General features: G+C 36.8%; 2 protein-coding genes across 3 annotated transcripts; both read right to left on the bottom strand.

Moving 5' to 3' along the window:
- Window positions 1-808: 808 nt before the first annotated feature.
- LOC127497556 (uncharacterized) lies at window positions 809-2,468 on the bottom strand. Its single transcript, XM_051866083.1, has one exon. It carries the CDS (start codon window positions 2,306-2,308, stop codon window positions 1,403-1,405), a length of 906 nt encoding a protein of 301 aa, XP_051722043.1. The 5' UTR covers window positions 2,309-2,468; the 3' UTR covers window positions 809-1,402.
- Window positions 2,469-2,720: 252 nt separating this feature from the next.
- On the bottom strand, window positions 2,721-10,240 carry LOC127497555 (uncharacterized). 2 transcript variants are annotated; one of them, XM_051866080.1, is made up of 3 exons: window positions 10,153-10,240; window positions 9,143-9,200; window positions 2,721-5,081 (listed from the first exon to the last, which is right to left on the bottom strand). In XM_051866080.1, the coding sequence occupies exon 3, from the start codon at window positions 5,066-5,068 to the stop codon at window positions 2,993-2,995; it is 2,076 nt and encodes a 691-aa protein (XP_051722040.1). In that variant the 5' UTR covers window positions 5,069-5,081; window positions 9,143-9,200; window positions 10,153-10,240; the 3' UTR covers window positions 2,721-2,992. The 2 variants fall into 2 exon arrangements, with proteins under 2 accessions (XP_051722040.1, XP_051722041.1); XM_051866081.1 differs by lacking the exon at window positions 9,143-9,200 and having other exon boundaries at window positions 10,153-10,186.
- Window positions 10,241-20,979: the final 10,739 nt, after the last annotated feature.

A 20,979-nucleotide genomic window follows, 5' to 3' on the forward strand; every position in this document is an offset into this window, starting at 1 on the left:
TCAATTTTTCAAAATATTTTGTATTCTGTCGTTTATGCATCTTTGAGTGTGCCTTGGACATAAATAATTGCAAAAGAACAGTTTTGTGAATTTTGAAGATTACAATTATTATTGAAAGAGGAATTGTTAATTTTATGTTAATTATTGTGGCTGTATCTTTATAACATCATGTCAAGTTATTCATTGATATTAATATATTCATCACTCTATTGTTATTGTTAGCCATTATTAATATAATCAATTAAAATACATTTCGTTGTACACAGATTAAGTAATAAAATGATAAAGTGATCAAATAAAAACTCATAAGTAGTTTGTTATAATAATCAACATTTATTAACTTTTTTAAAGTGGCTTTGATAATGTCTGCTAAAAGCCTCAAATTCTGACCAACAGGTTATCAGAACAGAGAAAAGATTTCCTGGTAACAGTTTACAGTAAGGTTCCATTAGTTGACGTTGGTTAATGCATTAACTAACAATGAGAAATACATTTGTTACAGTATTAATCTTTGTTAATGCTAGTTTATAAAAATACAGCTGTTCATTGTTAGTTCATGTTGTAGCTCAGATCCATTAAATAATATTATCAGGTACATTTGGTAATGTTTGGTTTTAATAATGTATAAATAAAAATTAAAATGTACAAATTGTAGTAAATGAAATTAACTACGATTAATAAATACTTTAGAAATATTTTACATTGTTAGTTCATGTTAACTACTAATATATTTAACTAATGTTAACAAATGAAACCTATTGTAAAGTGTTACCAATTAAATAATAAAGTTATTAAGAAAAAGCACAAATTGGCAAGCATAATAGTCCATTTATTAAAATCAAAGGCAGAAGACAATATAAGAACAATTACACTTAAAGCAGAACTAAAGTAGTTAATCCTTGTGCTCTCCAGTAATATTTGCATACTTGTCTAAATAGAAACACACTATGGAAAATTAAAAAGAAGTACGTCTAAAATCCAAACAGAACTCCATAAGCAAAAACCATAAGTAAAAGTCCACTAAATACCAGTACTCAAAAAGATGTTCTCCAATTTCCCACACTTAATCTGGAACAAAATTTCAGATATTGAGGGATGACTTGACAGGAATGGTTGTTACATTTGAAAGAAAAAGCTTTTGTCTCGTCTCATATTTTCTAAAAAGCAACAGAGATTTAAATCCAGAGATCCTAAACAATTTTAACAGATAAAGCTATCACACAGACAATGTTGAAATCAAATTAAGGTGAGATTTTTTAATATTACACGTTAAATGTTTCATCTGAATTCATGATGATTTAAAAACACTCTGACAATCCCGACTGAAGAAACAACGTCAAAAAATAAACATTTTAAAATGTTTCTCAACAGGAGTAAGAGCGTGATTGTCAAAAATGACCTATCATTGCAACATGTTAAAGAAAAGCATATAAATCATATGGACCAGACTAGCAATGTTACAGGCTTGGAAGGCTTGAGTGTACAGCAGATCTTTTGAGAAGAGCTTTGCATTGTAGGAGAGCTTTTGTGTTTTCTCGGATGTTGAGACAAAGTTTGTGAGAGTTTTGCTCAGGCTGGTTTTTATAATGTTGGAAACCATCTGAAAGAAGTGAACCATCTTCTCCCACTGCTCCTTTACTCTCCCCATGGCATCCATTCCTTTGACCAGCATCTCTATGGTAGTTTTGAAGTCAATCTCTTTCAGTTCACAGTTTCTCATAGTGACCAGGATATCAGTTAGTTCCTTCTGGTTCTTCTCTAGGTTCTCCATACACTTCTCATAGGTCTCTCTTGTCTTGTTCATCTGAGCTCGGGTCTGCTCTATGGCGAATCGTGCATTCTCCGTGGCCCTCTGTGAAGGACTTGTGTTCTCTGACTTTTTTTCTTCTTTTTGCATCATTGGTAGTTTTGGAGAAATGGCTGGAGAATTTGTGATGTCTTTGCTTTTGCTGTCAAAAATATGAGCTAATTTGTTTAGATCCAGGACCTCCTGTATTATGCTTTTTTCTTGGTCACATTTGCCATCTGGTGCATATTTTGCCAGCTGATTGCATATTTCCATGCCCTTATTGCATAAATTTAAAGCTTGTATTTTTGCTGGGCAATCAGAGATTTTCTTTAAAGTTTTATCAATTCTTTCAAACTGTTTTGCTATGAAATCTGTTTTTGTATTTTTGTGCTTCTGATCATACAGATTTGTCCAGGCAATGCCATCTACCTCACTATTCACATTCATTAGTTGCTGGATATTCTGTGCACAATTTAAAATTTCAGCCGACTTACTATATATGTTTATATCATCTACCATATCTCTTTGGCTTTCCTGACCTTTAATGTGGCTCACAGCATTAGCTATAGTACTTGTTGTTAAAGTAGTTAATCCTTGTGCTCTCCAGTAATATTTGCATACTTGTCTAAATAGAAACACACTATGGAAAATTAAAAAGAAGTACGTCTAAAATCCAAACAGAACTCCATAAGCAAAAACCATAAGTAAAAGTCCACTAAATACCAGTACTCAAAAAGATGTTCTCCAATTTCCCACACTTAATCTGGAACAAAATTTCAGATATTGAGGGATGACTTGACAGGAATGGTTGTTACATTTGAAAGAAAAAGCTTTTGTCTCGTCTCATATTTTCTAAAAAGCAACAGAGATTTAAATCCAGAGATCCTAAACAATTTTAACAGATAAAGCTATCACACAGACAATGTTGAAATCAAATTAAGGTGAGATTTTTTAATATTACACGTTAAATGTTTCATCTGAATTCATGATGATTTAAAAACACTCTGACAATCCCGACTGAAGAAACAACGTCAAAAAATAAACATTTTAAAATGTTTCTCAACAGGAGTAAGAGCGTGATTGTCAAAAATGACCTATCATTGCAACATGTTAAAGAAAAGCAAAGCTTAAATCTGAAATATATTATCATCTGGTGTTTACCAATGTAAAACTAGAAAAAAAACAATTCTTTAGTACATTCTTTCAGCAGAATGATGCCTCCTCTTCCTCACTAAATCCAGCTTGAACAGCCTCTTGAATACTCTTGATTTCTTCTAGAGGAGCAGGGGGCAGAATGGCAAGCAACTCTCGATCAATCCTTTCTAGTCTTGCAGTGCTCTTCCTGTCAAACTCCTCTTTATTTTTCAGGACAAGCCTTAAGATGCCTTTTTGTGCCTCATCACATGAATTTTGGAGCGCTTGTCGCTCATGCTCGAATTCTGGCTTACTCTTATCCATGGCCATCAGTTTGCCCAGTGAACTGACACGGTCCATCAGGTACTTGTTGGAAACATCTGTGTATGTTCCAGAGATCATATGGACCAGACTAGCAATGTTACAGGCTTGGAAGGCTTGAGTGTACAGCAGATCTTTTGAGAAGAGCTTTGCATTGTAGGAGAGCTTTTGTGTTTTCTCGGATGTTGAGACAAAGTTTGTGAGAGTTTTGCTCAGGCTGGTTTTTATAATGTTGGAAACCATCTGAAAGAAGTGAACCATCTTCTCCCACTGCTCCTTTACTCTCCCCATGGCATCCATTCCTTTGACCAGCATCTCTATGGTAGTTTTGAAGTCAATCTCTTTCAGTTCACAGTTTCTCATAGTGACCAGGATATCAGTTAGTTCCTTCTGGTTCTTCTCTAGGTTCTCCATACACTTCTCATAGGTCTCTCTTGTCTTGTTCATCTGAGCTCGGGTCTGCTCTATGGCAAATCGTGCATTCTCCGTGGCCCTCTGTGAAGGACTTGTGTTCTCTGACTTTTTTTCTTCTTTTTGCATCATTGGTAGTTTTGGAGAAATGGCTGGAGAATTTGTGATGTCTTTGCTTTTGCTGTCAAAAATATGAGCTAATTTGTTTAGATCCAGGACCTCCTGTATTATGCTTTTTTCTTGGTCACATTTGCCATCTGGTGCATATTTTGCCAGCTGATTGCATATTTCCATGCCCTTATTGCATAATTTTAAAGCTTGTATTTTTGCTGGGCAATCAGAGATTTTCTTTAAAGTTTTATCAATTCTTTCAAACTGTTTTGCTATGAAATCTGTTTTTGTATTTTTGTGCTTCTGATCATACAGATTTGTCCAGGCAATGCCATCTACCTCACTATTCACATTCATTAGTTGCTGGATATTCTGTGCACAATTTAAAATTTCAGCCGACTTACTATATATGTTTATATCATCTACCATATCTCTTTGGCTTTCCTGACCTTTAATGTGGCTCACAGCATTAGCTATAGTACTTGTTGGAGAACTCAACATTTTCATTGGCTGAGTAACAGCAGTTGTCAGTCCAGTAACCAGATCTTTACAGCTCTGAGCTATTCCGCCCACAAAATCCATGCCAATCATTTCCCATCCACCAGGGAGAGAATCCAGAGCTTTCTTGTAGCTCTCATGAGCCTCACCCAGTTGCTTCTCCATGGCACTCACTGCCTTCTCAGTCCTTTTCTTGGCTTCTAGAGCTGACTGCTCCCTCAGTTTGCTCTCTTCTATTTTTTTCTTGATTGCTGCCATCTCCTCCCCATAGAAGTGTTCTGCATTCACACAAGCTTCTAGCAGCTCCTGGATGATATTGATGACATCAGTGAAACGCTTTTCAGCTGCACTAGACAACTCAAGACATTCATCTGCAATGACTCTGATATTGTCCAGCTGATCAGGAAGATGTGCTTTGACAACTTCATCATCACCTTGGAACAGAATCTTCACAGCTGCCTTCATGTATTGTGGAACTTGGGCAGTATGGAGGCGAATCTGATCCATGCTCTTATGGGCCTCATTAAATGCCCACCAACCAGAGTTACACACTTGCATGAGGCAAGCACGAAAGGAATCAGGGTATTTGATGAATTTATAGCCATTTTTAGGGGGATTTTTATTGATAGAGAAATCTGTTGAGGACGAGATGAAAACCAGCTCTCCCAGGATGGCTATGGATAGAGGTGCTGGAGTCAGATACTCTTCCCAGTTGGCATAGGGCTGCATTATAAGTTTGGTTTGGTTCCTCATGTCCTCAGCAGAGCTAAGACTTTGAGTAGATTTTGAGATTTCAGAATTCATGGCTTTCCTGTTCCTGCTCAAAACAAAGATAAAATTTGAAAATAAATGTCCTGAGTACGGAAGCCCTAAACGGCCATGGATTATTATTATTTTTTTTTCTATCTTGTTTTCTCGTGATCACGACTTAATCTCTGCTCTAAATTACACAAATGTGCCAACAGGTGGCAGTATATTACCAAATATAACTGATGCGGGTGCGGTAAATATCAATTTTACTGTATTAGTTCATATTGGCCCAGATTGTACGAGTCTCGGACAGAGAGAGTCTTCGTGATCGCTTTATTTTGTGCAGTACTGTGTGCGTTTAAGTAATTAACTTAACTGTTAAATGCTTGAATATGATTATTTTGCTTGAAAGTGTAGGCCCTATCTGTTATTACGTTCTGGCTGCTAGATGCATGACTCACAGTTTCACTACCGCAATAGTTCCGTGTGATACTAAACTTATTGCTTATTAAAACTATTTTTGATGTCACTGTTTGCACCTTATTGTGTATCTTTAAGATGCCATTTTAATCATCGCAGTTTCTGTGTTCGTTTACCTCACTATGTCACTCAATGTATATTCATAAGAAATATATTTATAGCCCATGTCATTTAATTCAGTGATAGTGTGTAACCTATTCAGGGACGTGCACAGACATTTTGGGGGGCAGGGGCTCAAGTGGAAAAAAGGGCACTTCTCATAATTATTTATTTAAAAAAAAAAAAAAAAAAAAAAAACCTTAAATATATTATAACAATTTTGACTTCCTTACCAATTTATTTTAATTCCCTTACACTCACGCAATTGTTTTATACTCCACAGGTTTCTACAAAATAATCAGTTCACACAGAGACCATGGTCTTCTTTAGTATTCACTAGGTTTATCACAAGAGAAGGCAACAGCAACTATTTTCAAGTAGCTATATATTTAGGATAAATAACTGCACCAAGGAGAGGGACATAGTTTTACTAATAATTTGTTTATTTTGCACAAATCAATAAATCGTTTTAATTCTTTTGGTGTTATTGGAATACTTCTTTCATGTAGTGGACAATTTTAAGATTGTGGTCCATTTTTGCTTCCATGTCTTGAAAGAAAACTTAACCCTAACCCTACACATTTAGATGGTGTTTGTTTTAAGCCTACTACCCTCCATCTGTTTGCATCTGTAGATTTCTTCTAAATTAACCAAAACAAGCTCATCTGCATGTTTAAACACATCAAGAGGTTTTTTTTTTTTACCCTGAAATGTTATAAATACATTATATATTATAACAAATCCCTGCAGAGGGCGCCAAACGCCTGCTGATTTTTGTTGTTACACAGCACAGCAAGATCAAAGCCAACCACCATAATTAAAAATATATTATTAGTTAAATAATAATATTCGGACACTTTTTTTATAGAAATGCTACAGCCACTGTAATTTCTTCAACAAGAATATGTGGACATCAAACATGCAAAGACAGAGCGAGGGTTTAAACTTTTATTGATGTATTATCCTGTGTAAGCGTAGATTTAAGAATAGCATTATGTTATGCGGTGTTATGATTTTTAAATATTTTTAAATGGATAAAAGGGCACTTTCTCTCGAGGAAGAAAAAGGGCAGGGGCTCAAGCCCCTGTGTGCACGTGCCTGAACCTATTGTATTTTCTACATTTCGTGAAACCACACACATACACATAAACACTTATCAAACAGCATCCCAAGATTGTTTTAGCCTATATCAACTGGATTAAAGTTTTTTTTTTTTTTTTTTTTTTTTTAAATCTGGAGTATTGCACCTCTTTTTAATAAAGAGCTAGGAGGAGGAAGACGGTTTATCGCACATGATATCACAGCCTATCCTACATGACGAATAAAAGTAGGCCTAACAAACACATTATGTAATATAATTTTATTTCAAGCGAATGAGGAAAATAAAGTGGGTTTAATCCAAGCAGCTTTAACCATTTTTAGGATTAAACCTATAATCTGGCATCTTTCTGAAGGCACTCCATCTGCACTTGAGACGTTGAATGCTCTGTTGAACATTAAACATGTTAATTACACAAATAAAATGTTTAGCGTACATTTATTAAACAGTGATTGATTAGCCTATATGTAGTTATTTATTGTAAACTTTATTATTAAGCGAAGTAAACATTTTGCTGAAATATCCACAAGATATAAGAGCGCATGATTTATCTGTCGATCTGATGCGCGTGAAAGTTGTGTTCGTTACTATAGCAACAGTAGAATCCGGGTGCAGTGTTTCAGAATCAATCACTGTAAAAAGAACTTTTATGTGGAGATGATGAGAAAATTAAGTCGAGATCACGAGAAAATAAGTCGTGATCACGAGAAAACAAAATAGAAAAAATAATAATAATCCATTTCCGTTTAGGGCTTCCGTACCTGAGAGAATATCACTTTGTAGTTAGTATTTTACAAGTGGCAGCATTCATCACAATTTTTATTATAACAAAATTTAATGACAAAATTAAGACACAATAAAAATGACAGTGATATGTTTGCACCAGCTCTGTTATTCAGCCCTTCACAAGTCCTGTCACATTTATATAGGCGTATATAACATTTTATTAAATAGATCCCTTTAATTTAAAGTATGTGGCTTTAAATAGTGTGTTTGTTTTTACTCGCATATGGCCTCAACGGACTGAACAGAAGTAATGAACTGAAGAAGATTTCCATATAAATGTAGGTGGAGCACCAGAGCATACCTACCTATTACGTAAACATTAGCATAGACCAATGGTAGTTTGAAGGTGTTTGCCAGCTGCAGCTAACTTTTTCGTATAGTTCACTTTGGCAAGCTATTTCAAACTTCCGAAACGAACTTAAAACAAACTTTGTTTTGGCCTGATTTTATTCAGAATAGTGTCACATTAATTTGTTTTTCGATTTCATTTGAAGTATACTGTGGAGTCTAAGGCTAATTCACACTGCACCGACAGACGTCAACAAATGTCATTTCATATAGGCTAGTTTTCACGTGACGTAGGCTATATTGTACGTTTTAATGGTTCACGCTACAAACATAATGATCTTATAATAGCCTACATGATGCATTGCTGTGTCCGTTATCGCACTGGACACGTTTGCTTTAATGGACATTAGACAACACTGCAAAATCAAGCTGTTATATTCATATATTTATTGTCCAACATTCCCAATTTTTCTGATGCATGTCCTTAATTTAATTTCATATGTTGGCATTAATTCAGTGTTTATAATGCTAATACTTGAACTTCAAAGAATTTTAACCCAAACTGACTTGGTCTCTAGAGAGCAAAAAGGTTTTGTGAAAAAAGTGGAAGACTTAAACACAGTCTGTAAAATAAACTGTTAAAAGGATTTGATGATCACTAGTGATAGTATTTTATTCTGTGTTGTCATCATTCAGGTTGGATTTCAGCATTAATGTATGTTTTTTTTTTAACAAAGCAGCTGATATTGCTATAGAAACTAGTAGACTGACGAGCCGCTTTCACCCCAAAATGGCGGAAACGCAGGCCACTGCTGGGCGCCGATGTTGCAATGGAACGTTCTATTGAGTGTCACTTCTTGTTAGTGTATATTCTTTGGGTAAATGAAACCGCGCTTCTGCGCCATTAATTCATTAAGACACACAGACATGCAAGATTCATATTTAAATAGTTTTTTTTGCGGTTTAATATTCCCAGACACTAGTCTATATCGCGATTTAATTTAAGTGTACTGACCTTATTTTTATTCATTCATCAAAAATTTGACAAATTTCGTGACATTCCGCGTTATATAGTAAATTCCGTTTTTATGAATGGATTCCGCGATTCCGTCCGCATTATTTACTTAAAACACATACTTATTTATATTTAAAATTTGCACACATCATAACTGTACATACAAATTGTCTATATTATATATTGTTTTTTTTTTTGTTTGTTTTTTTTTTTTTAGCTTTTTTTTGCACTTTGTCTATCTTGTATATTTGTATATTATTCTTTATTCTTTTTATTATCTGTGTCTTGTCTTGACTCTGTCACTCTGTTGCACTGTGGAGCTTCTGTCACTAAAACAAATTCCTAGTATGTGTAAACATACCTGGCAATAAAGCTCTTTCTGATTCTGATTCTGATGGTTGAATGGTTGGATTCCACAACTGGTAAAATAAAACATATATAAGACAATACAACATTTACTGTAGGTGCCATACAATTTACTGGTGACTTAATTAAAAAAACTGTTCTATTGCGCTTCTGATTTGGCAGTGAAATTCGCCGATTTTGGGTGCGTAAGATGTGAAGGATTCTATGGGCCAGTTTGTATTTTCACCCCATAATGGCGGCCGCGCTACCGGGGCGCCATCTAGTGGCTGTTACCCACAAAGTATCAAAGTGTCGCCTCTTGGGTTCTATACTCTTTGATTTACCTCACACACACACACACTGAAACACGTGTCACTATATGAGGACATGAACGCACAAAATTCATCTCCAGAGCTGCTCTGAGTCACTTCATCAGCATTTTACCGCTTTGTTTAAGAAAATCTATCGCTATACCATAAACACACAGAAACTCAAAGCTCTTGGCAACCGGTCAAAATAAAAGTTAGATTTAACTTGACAGAAACGTATTACTGTTGTAAAGTAGAATTTAGATACGTTTTAATGTAATAATAATACTAACACTAATAGACTTAAAAATAATAATAATAATAAATTATTAAAACTATATTTTTAAGGAACAATCTCAGTTTTTCTTCCATGTTTTAATTGTAACGGTAAAGCTCTGTTGTGCAGCACTTTGTTTGATAAAAAATGTTTAATTTCTTGATTAAAAGATTCATTAAATTAATGTTATCCGTTCATTTGATTGCCAAAAAACTTTTTTTTTTTTTTTTTTTTTTTTGCTTATTAAAATTTAATTTAACTATTAAAATCGAGTCCAAAAAATAAAAATGGAAAAAAACGGAATCCAGAAAAATTAAAACGGAAAAAACGGAATTTGGAAAAAAATAAAACGGAATTTGGGAAAAAATAAAACGGAATTTGGGAAAAAATAAAACGAATTTCATAGGGCCCTATATAAGTAATTTTGTATAATTGCCTTACCTTGTTTGAAAGTGAGAAGTGTTTTGTCTCAAGTTATAGTCTCTTAATGGTAAAATTAATGCATGCCTCTGCTTTATGTCTATCTGAAAGGGGCGGAGGTGGAAGATGAGGACTTGGGGAGGAGAAACTAGAATGATAACTCAGATACTCAGATATCTTAATGCTATTAATATTGTTCCCAGAATAAAAATGAAAACTGTATGTAGATGGCAACAAAATCCTACTTTTCTCAAAAGCTAGTAGGGGTAAGAGAGTGTGGTGTGATAGTGATAGTTTTAAAATTGTGTTGAACATGTTGAAAATGACATACTTTCAGTAATATTTTGCATCATATGTCATTGTTTTCCAGCAAGTGTTTTATTTATTTATTTATTATCAGTTTTAGAGTTTGGAGTTTTACATTATAGCTGTATAATTTCCAGTTGCACATTTTCATTTTGTAAAGAAAAAAATGTAATAAACAAAAATAAAAATTGATCATTAAATAAATTGTCAGTAAAACTATGACAAAGTAAAAGTGGTCCATTGAGGAACACAACTTAACCATGGAGCATCTCAATTCTATTCTCAATGACAAAAGCTAGATTTGATGAGCATTTCTGAAAATGAAGTCACAAAAGAAATATCTGATTCTCAAGCATTTGACTCCATTTGATGCTGATTCCGATTCAATTGTATATTTCAGTTATAATGTCCATTGTTCTGTCCATAATGGAAGAGGGGGTAAAATCTTTCTGTGTCAGGGTCAGCCACCACTGTAGAATCAATAGTCACCATCCACCACACAAATGAGAAATCGGAGCGCTACGCCACTAAACTCACACAGAACAAGAAATCAGAGTGTTGCACCGCTATCAGAATCAAATCTGGTTTAAATTTAATTTAGATTGGAAGGCTTGGTTTAAACCTTCTCTAATCCATTCGATATGACATGTAAACACTTGATCAGATAGTGTAATAGGACAATGTTGTCCCACCAATTCTTGCTTCTGACTCTCATCCACAGACGCCTTGTTTTGTGTGCAGGAAGGTGCATTTATACTGCTCAATAAATATAACCAGCATGGCATAAAGATTCATGTGCTCGATGTCTCCTAATTAGGACCCAAAGTAGATAAATATTAAGTTTATAACAGCACAAAACACTGTATAGCCAGTGTGCACGTCAAAAGATCAAACCCTAATTTGAAGCTTGTGATATATAAACATACACATCAGCCAGACCACATTTGCTTTCTTGTAAACACTGTTTGATTTGATCAATTTCAATAATTTCATTCCAAATGAAAAAGGTGTCCATATAGACTACTGACAATAGATGCATCTTGGAGAACATGCAAAAGGCACATAGTACAGCAGCTATACTCAGGGCCACATTAAGACTATAAGAGGCTGCTGGGCTTTACCTCTTGAGGGGGCCCTTCATCCACAAGGACTATTACCTACATTCACTCAATCTTCTTAATCACAAAGCACAAGTTATCACATGTGTGTCAGAAAAAGTCTTTCTTCTGCCATTGTTGAATTTATTTTATTTTTTTACATGACAGCCTTGAAAAAGAACGTTCTACGTATGTATTTGTGACTGGTAAAATTTTAAAAGCTCTCGATTTCATATTCTCGAGATATTATTTTGACATCAACTTGGGCTACTTTTACACTGTTAACACTGTAATGTTAAAGGGACAGTCAACTCATTATAAAATGTGATTATATTTTTTCCAGCATCACCGGGGCCCTCCCTCAGCTTGAGCCCAGGTAAGCCTTGCATTAATGCACCCCTGACTATACTCTATACTTCACTGGAATAACATTGCTTCATATTCACAGTTCAGGCAGGCTTTTCTCAGAAAAACCATTGTTAGCTGACTGTGATCACAAGTTTCTTCGTTACCCACGTAGTTCAGCAAAAAATCATAGTAAAATAAGCAAACATCATCTAAAAGTTGTGTGGTTGTAACAACATTTTCTTAGCATGACATGTGACAAGTGAAATAAGCAAGACAACTTGCAGGACAATCTATACTTTTCATTTCATATATATTCAGTTTTGCTTCTACACCTTTTAGTGTGTAAAGAGAATGAAATGCAATGCTGCTTTGGAGTAGGAGGCCTTTGCCATCATTGGCAGTTTTGGAGTTGAGGTTTCTCCTTGGGTGCAGTTTCAGAATAACAACAGACTACAATCCACTACAGTGGATGGCCCTCACCAAGGTGTACATTGTCCATGTGATCTTGTGACCTTCCGTCCATAGCCAATCATGGGCCCCCTCCTTGCTCGGGCCTTGGGGCTTCAGCTCCTCCTAGCTCTTATGTTAATGTGGCCCTGATGACTACAGAGTGGTGCAGATATGACATCACTTTGTAGGCCAACCGGAATTTAGACTCACACTGGTTCCCTCAACAAAAACCCAATAAGATTTTTCCATAGGCTTTTGAATTATCACAAAAAACAAGCTCTGTGATCAACAAAAGTTGATCACAAAGTTGATCACAAAATGATAATTACACATTTTGTCAATCAAGATCATTTTCACAGATGAACACAACTTTTATGAATTTTGAAGCCTAAATGCAGTCCCCAGAAGTCAAAATTTAATGGTAGGCTATAAACGAGCTATACCACAGTCCCACAACTTCAATGTCACCATCACTAAGCTTCCGACAACTCTTACGATTTTTATTTTAAAACATTTTCCTAGAAAGTTTGAGTTAGAATAGTTTATAAAAGCACAATTATAAGCATGATAAGGCTGTAAAAGTGGACTGAGCTTACCTGTTTGGCGTGATGGTCGGTTGCTAAGAAGTGGCTAAATGGTACAACAGACGCTGTCAGGGACATTAAACACCTTTTTCAAGACACATAACAGCTTAAAAAAATCATGATTGGGGTAATACTGATTTATTTTATGCTGTAGAATAAAACATGATTGTGTCTTGAGCTTGTGTTTACCACAGACCTTTTTTCAGCCATTTAACCAAAATCCCATTCAAAAAACCCATTGAGTTCGGGACGATGAAGTACTAAAATGCTAACTTGTTTCCATGTTTTGGCCTACAAAGTGATGCCATACCTGCACCACTCTATAGTGAGGTTGTGGAAAAGCTCCTTTCTCACTTGTCCTTCCTTTCCATTTATTCCATCTCCCCCATGTCTTTCTCTTTACCCATACTCAAATCACTTAGTTCACACAGACTGGTTATATGTAAAACATGCTGTTCTCAGTGATTGCAAGTGATTTAATATTCATGCTTTGAATCATTTGAAATTTTTTCAGTCATTTTGACTGGTAGAATGGTCTCATTCACACAGAAATAGGAAGTGAAATCTCCAGGTTTCAGGTTAATGTTGGTTTTCATGGACTTTTCCTTGTTTCCTGGGATTTTGTTCCTGTTTCCTTTGTTCCCTGTTTCCTCCAGTAATTTGTCACTATAGTTACCAATTATGTTGACCTGCCCTTCCTTCGTTATCTCATTTGTATTCAACCACTGAGCTTTTTTTGTCCAGTATTGTCTTTGTGCACAAGCCAAAGCTGTTTTGTTTGTCTACTCCTGCGATTTGGATTATCTTTTTGTTGTTGTTGTTGTTGTTGTTATGGGTTTATCAATAAAGTTATATGTTAGGGTAAACGTACCTATTAAGCTCACCAAAATCTACATTGAGACATATTTAGTGCACAGGATATTGGTTTCAGTACAAGAAGTTATGTTAAAATAAAATATTAATCTCTCACACAATATTTAATTTTATTTTAAATGACAAAAGCATTTCAATTAAGATGTACATCATTAAATGCAAAAAGTCTGGCTGTGCTTAATGGGTAAATTTTTGTACCCTTTAAGCACACCCCTGTTGCCATTAAGCTCACAGCATGTTTTATTAAAAATTCTTGTTTATTTTAAACAACCATTTTAAAGAATTGAAAAATGTTTTATTTGAAGGTACAGAGTCAATCACAAAAAAAACAAAAAAACAAACAAACAAACAAACAAACAAAAAAAAACCGGAACGCTAAAATCAAGCAACGAGGCATTCAATTTGCTCAGTTATATATTCTAATTTCATGACCGGTGTTTTGTTTTGCTCTTTCCTCTGTGCTTCCACGTTCGTCATTGCGTCATGCGTCAAGTCAGAGTTCACTCTTTCATCGTAAATCTTTGTGTACGGCTGTCTGTCGGAAGCTAGTTATTTTAGTTTTTAAAGTTTTAAATATTGATATTTTTCTTACACAAATGCATCGCTTCACTTCAGAAGGCCTTTATTTGGTCACCGTGATTTTACCAAGTAAGACATGTTCCTGGATCAGCATCTTTGTTGATCCTGGAACAACATTCCAATCAACCAATCAGATTTGAGGGACAAGTTTACCGTTTATGTCAAGTTTAGGCTTGCTACCAGGGTTAGGTGTTTCTATATCAATGTTATTCACCTATCTTTCCCCTCTGATTTTAGGGATAAGTTATGGGTAGGAATAGATTTAGGGGTAGGAATAGGGTTAAGTTATCATTCAGATAAGACTGAAGTATTACTTATTGGACCAAAAACCTGTACACAGAATCTCTCAGATTACAATCTACATTTAGAAGGATGTACTATTACTCCATCCTCGACAGTTAAAGACCTGGGTGTTATATTAGACAGCAACTTTTCCTTTGAAAATCATATCTCATATGTTACAAAAACAGCCTTCTTCCACCTCAGAAACATTGCTAAGCTACATGCTAAGAACATGTTATCTATTTCTGATGCAGAAAAATTAGTTCATGCTTTCATGACGTCTAGACTAGATTACTGTAATGCATTACTAGCTGGATGTCCTGCTTCCTCAATAAACAAGCTACAATTAGTACAAAATGCAGCTGCTAGAGTTCTTACCAGGTCAAGAAAATATGATCATATAACACCAATTTTATGATCTTTACACTGCTTACCTATTAAGTTCCGTATCGATTATAAAGTATTGCTACTGACCTATAAGGCCCAAAATGGATTATCTCCTGTGTACTTATCCTTACGGGACAAAAATATATGGGAATATACTGCAAAATATAATGCGATATATTACATAATACATTTCCATATATGGGAAACTTATGCTTATATTTTTCAATATACTGCATTATATGCATTGACCATGTATGGCTATATATTGATACATATAAAATATTTATAAATTAAGACAAAAATAGCATTACATTCATAAAGTTTTATCCTTTATTGTGTACATATATTGCACATACATGTTCCCATATAAATGTGAATGTATTGTACACACATATATACACACATTCATAGAATGAGTTACAATCAGTGGTTACAACAGACTTCTAGTTCCCAGCATGCTTTGCTTCTGACTGTTAATGAAGACGCTCATCCCGAGGTGACTAGAGAGTACATCAGCTTCAGTTTGGATCCAGCCTCTTAAGAAGACCTCAGATGACCAACACCTTTGAAAAGAGGGCGCCAACTCCTGCTAGGACTACAGATGACGCAACATCTGGATCAACATGCACATTCCCAAATTTCTATATATCCTAATTATTGTTAATATGTAATTCATTATTTCCAGGAGCTCATTGCTTCTATCTTCAATTAAACTGCTAACAGTGATTGTAAATTAAATTGCCTAAATTATTACATTGATAGCTAACTGCATTCTTTAAATTGTAATGTTGACATGCATTCTCTGTAAAGCTGCTTTGAAACGATATGTATTGTGAAAAGCGCTATACAAATAAATGTGAATTGAATTGAATTGAACCTAGGATAGCTTGATGGTGAGTAAATCAAATTTTGGGGTGAACTAACCCTTTAAGGGTGTGAAAATAAGTTATTAATCATTTTATAAAGATTAACTTAAAGTGGCAACCATCAGTTAATATTTAAAGTCTGTTTATGAAGTCTTTACAAAGACGTTTAATGTGGATGAGCTTAAAGGGAGCACACTGAGCTTAACTGGAGCAGCAACAATTTTTAATTAATAAATATTACATTAAATTTAAAGGAGAAGATGTTACTAAATAAATAATCTAGGTCATGTATTAAGTTTATACATATTTTAATATGAACATAGTAGTGCACTCTTTAAGCTCACCTAACAATAATATTAAGCCTTTAAAAACTGCAGCATTGTAAAACCACAGACCATCAATAAACTGTAAATTTATAATATTATGGATTTAAAAGTACAATCTAGCCATGGGGGTCACAGATTTGGCATAAAACATTGCCAAATTTGATCATGTGAATCGTCAGTACTCTGAATTTCATACCGGATCGGTCAAGGCCCGGGTTAACAATGACCACCATCGGCGCCGTTGACCTACAGGGCGCTGGTGGAAATTGGGCTACTGTTGGTCGAAGAAATAGAGGAGGGAGGAGAGTGCGTAGACAGAGAGAGAAGAGAAAAGGTAAGAGTGTAGGACTGAAAATAGGAACTCTGAATGTTGGTACTATGACAGGGAAAGGTAGAGAGCTAGCTGACATGATGGAGAGAAGGAAGGTGGATATACTGTGTGTACAGAAGACCAGGTGGAAGGGTAGCAAGGCTCGTAGTATAGGAGCAGGATTCCAACTGTTTTATTATGGTGTGGATAGTAAGAGAAATGGGGTAGGTGTGGTCCTGAAGGAGGAGTTTGTGAGGAATGTTTTGGAGGTGAAGACAGGATGATGAGTCTGAAGTTAGAGATTGAAGGGGTGATGTTGAATGTTGTTAGTGGGTATGCCCCACAGGTAGGTTGTGAGATAGAGGAGAAAGAGAGATTCTGGAGTGAATTAGATGAGGTGGTAGAGAGTATTCCCACGAGTGAGAGAGTGGTAATAGGAGCAGATTTTAATGGACATGTTGCTGAGGGGAACACAGGTGATGAGGAGGTGATGGGCAAGTTTGGAGTTAAGGAAAGGAACCTTGAAGGACAGATGGTAGTGGACTTTGCTAAGAGGATGGACATGGCTGTGGTTAACACTTATTTTCAGAAGAGGGAGGAGCATAGAGTGACTTACAAGAGTGGAGGTAGGAGCACACAGGTAGACTACATCCTATGTAGAAGAGGCAATCTGAAAGAGATTAGTGACTGTAAAATGGTAGTTGGAGAGAGTGTAGCCAGACAGCATAGGATGGTGGTGTCTAGGATGACTTTGATGGTCTGCAAGAAGAAGAGGTCAAAGATAGAGAAGAAAACCAAGTGGTGGAAGCTGAAAAAGGAGGAATGTTGTGAGGAATTTAGACAGAAGTTGAGGCAGGCTCTGGGTGGTCAGGTAGTGCTGCCAGATGACTGGGAAACTACAGCAGAAGTGATCAGGGAGACAGGAAGAACGGTGCTGGGTGTGTCATCTGGAAGGAGGAAAGAAGATAAGGACACTTTGTGGTGGAATGAGAAAGTTCAGGATAGTATTCAGAGGAAGAGGTTAGCCAAGAAGAAGTGGGACATGGACAGGACTGAAGAGAATAGACAGAAATACAAGGAGTTACAGCGCAGAGTGAAGAGGGAGGTGTCTAAGGCCAAGCAGAAGGCGTATGACGAGTTGTACACTAAGTTAGACACTAGAGAAGGGGAGAAGGACTTGTACAGATTAGCTAGGCAGAGGGATCGAGATGGGAAGGATGTGCAGCAAGTTAGAGTTATTAAGAATAGAGATGGAAAGGTGCTCACAAGTGAGGAGAGTGTACAGAGAAGATGGAAGAAGTACTTTGAAGAGCTGATGAATGAGGGAAATGAGAGGGAAAAAAAAAAAAAAAAAAAAAAAAAAAAGTAGAAGGGGTGAACTCTGTGGAACAGAAAGTAGATAAGATTAGAAAGGACGGAAGGCTGTGAAGAAAGGCTGTAAGTCAGAAAGGCTGTGAAGAGGGTGAAAAGTGGAAAGGCAGTTGGTCCTGACGACATCCCGGTGGAGGTCTGGAAGTGTCTAGGAGAGGCAGCAGTGGAATTTTTAACTAGTTTGTTGAATAGGGTGTTAGAGAGTGAGAAGATGCCTGAGGAATGGAGAAGAAGTGTGTTAGTGCCGATCTTTAAGAATAAGGGTGACGTGCAGAGTGCAGCAACTATAGGGGGATAAAGTTAATGAGCCATACAATGAAGCTATGGGAAAGAGTAGTGGAAGCTAGGTTAAGGAAGGTAGTGGGAATTTGTGAGCAGCAGTATGGCTTCATGCCCAGAAAGAGCACAACTGATGCAATTTTTGCCCTGAAAATTGATGGAGAAGTATAGGGATGGTCAGAGAGAGTTGCACTGTGTGTTTGTAGACTTGGAGAAAGCGTATGACAGGGTGCCAAGAGAAGAGCTGTGGTACTGTATGAGGAAGTCAGGAGTAGCAGAGAAGTATGTCAGAGTGGTGCGGGACACATATGAGAGGAGCAGGACAGTGGTGAGGTGTGCTGTAGGTCAGACAGAGGAGTTCAAAGTGGAGGTGGGACTGCATCAGGGATCGGCTCTGAGCCCCTACCTGTTTGCTATGGTGATGGACCAGCTGTCAGAGGAGATCAGACAGGAGTCTCCTCGGACAATGATGATTGCAGATGACATTGTGATCTGTAGTGAGAGCAGGGAGCAGGTGGAGGAAAACCTGGAGAGGTGGAGGTTCGTGCTGGAGAGAATAGGAATGAAAGTCAGTCGTAGTAAGCATGTGTGTGAATGAAAGGGAGGGAAGTGGAACAGTAAGATTACAGGGTGAAGAGGTGAAGAAGGTACAGGAGTTTAAGTACTTGGGCTCAACAGTCCAGAGTAATGGAGAGAAGGAAGGTGAAGAAGCAAGTGCAGGCAGGTTGGAATGGGTGGAGAAAGGTGTCGGGAGTTCTGTGTGATAGGAAAATATCAGCGTGGTTCAAGGGGAAGGTGTACAAGACAGTGGTGAGACCGGCCATTCTGTATGGTTTAGAGACAGTGTCACTGAAGAAGAGACAGGAGTCAGAGTTGGAGGTAGCAGAGCTGAAGATGTTGAGGTTCTCTTTGGGAGTGACAAAGTTGGACAGAATTAGGAACGAGTACATCAGAGGGACAGCTCATGTTGGACGTTTGGGGGACAAAGTTAGAGAGGCCAGATTAAGATAGTTTTTACATGTTCAGAGGAAGGAGAGTGAGTATATTGGTAGGAGAATGTTGGATATGGAGCTGCCAGGCAGGAGGCAAAGAGGAAGGCCAAAGAGGAGGTGTATGGATGTAATAAATGAGGATATGAAGTTAGTGGATGCAAGTGTTGAGGAGGCAGAAGATAGGGATAGGTGGAGAGAGAGATTTTCAATGGAAAGATGAGACCATAAGCTTTAAAATGATATCCTAGTCAAAGTCATACCTTGAATGGTTTTAAAGATATACCCATTTGAATTATGGTCGTCTGCCCTCTTTTTCCAAATGAAAACCTGAGAAAATCACTTTTACATTTTTTGTTTATATCTTTCAAAATCCATTGTATTTAAAGGGATAAACTATTTATTTTACAGCTTAATTTGACCAAAGACATTTGTGTATATTAAACCAGGCTGAAGCTCTGAAGTGAGAAAGTGAGAGAGGCAGAGAGACAAGCAAACAGAGAACAAATTAATGCTAGCCTATGCAATCATATCTTTGTGCAGGCTAGTTGACAATAACAGTGTAACAAATTCATAATGGAGATACCAACAGTTAAATATTGGGTTAAAATAAATCAAACACATTGTAATGGATTCTCCTTGCAGATAAATACACTCACACAATAATTGCACTCACTTACATCCATACACAATAAATACACTCACTCAGATTCAAATTGGACATTAAATTCACATTTCAGCTCTTTTCTTCTTAGCTGGGCAGGGAGAGGGACAACTTACTTTCTCAACTGGCGGTTTTGGGCATGTAATGTCCTTTGTATTTTCTGTGCAAAACTCACAGATATTTTGGTACAGATAAGTCTGTCTTTTCAAATCCAGGCCAGGGGGCTTGACGACAGGGGGTCTCTGGATTGGTGGTGCATCCTCTTGGAGCAAGCATATTCCTTGTTCCTCAGAGTTGGCAAAGGCCTTGTAAAATACCCAGCCAGGATGGTCACTGCTCATTCTGAAAAACACAGAAGATTGGGGAAAACTAGTTGTAAAATATCCGTTCACTATTATATGCAGATACCTATGTAACACAGAAGCACACACCCACACCCACACCCACAGCACTTGATCATAATAGGCATATGCCATTAGTATTATTTACAAAAGTACCATAAATTACATACCGATAATGCTGGTGTTGGGTTATTCCCGGGAGGTGTCGGAAGAATGGCTTCAAGGAATGACTGCCAATTACGCTGCTTCACTATGACTTCCCCATCTTCCCGTCCAACCAGTTGCGGGATGTTAACTCCAGTCAGTGTGCTGCTTTGAACAACATCAACAATTTCTTCCAGACATGATACCATCTTTCGGCGATAGCTTTGTTTCACCAAGCCAAATGCCCAATCTGGTGCAAACTTTATATGGCCCACAATGAGAAAGTTCAATGAAATTGTTTCATGCAATCCATGAACAACTCTCCATAGCAGGTACTGTAGCACAGTATTGTTCTTGTTCTGGCCTACACAGTTGTCGCTGGACATGCTTTTCACCCATGCCATATCGAGTGAAGAAATGATCAAGGAATGACACCACAGCAATTGGCCCTTTGGTGATGCATACACTCTCATTGATAAGGTAGTTAACCTGTCTTGGAATAGCCTCACAGTTAATGCCAAACAAGCCACATTTTTGAGGGGTCAAGAAGTACATAGGACCGGGCTGAAGTGGATTGGAGGGAAAATGCACCTGCTGGGCAAAATCAAACTAGTAATGCATTGTGATTTCTCGGGAGCATGGATCACAAGGA

This window comes from Ctenopharyngodon idella, chromosome 16 (assembly GCF_019924925.1).
Source record: "Ctenopharyngodon idella isolate HZGC_01 chromosome 16, HZGC01, whole genome shotgun sequence".
In the NCBI taxonomy this organism is placed as follows: domain Eukaryota; kingdom Metazoa; phylum Chordata; class Actinopteri; order Cypriniformes; family Xenocyprididae; genus Ctenopharyngodon; species Ctenopharyngodon idella.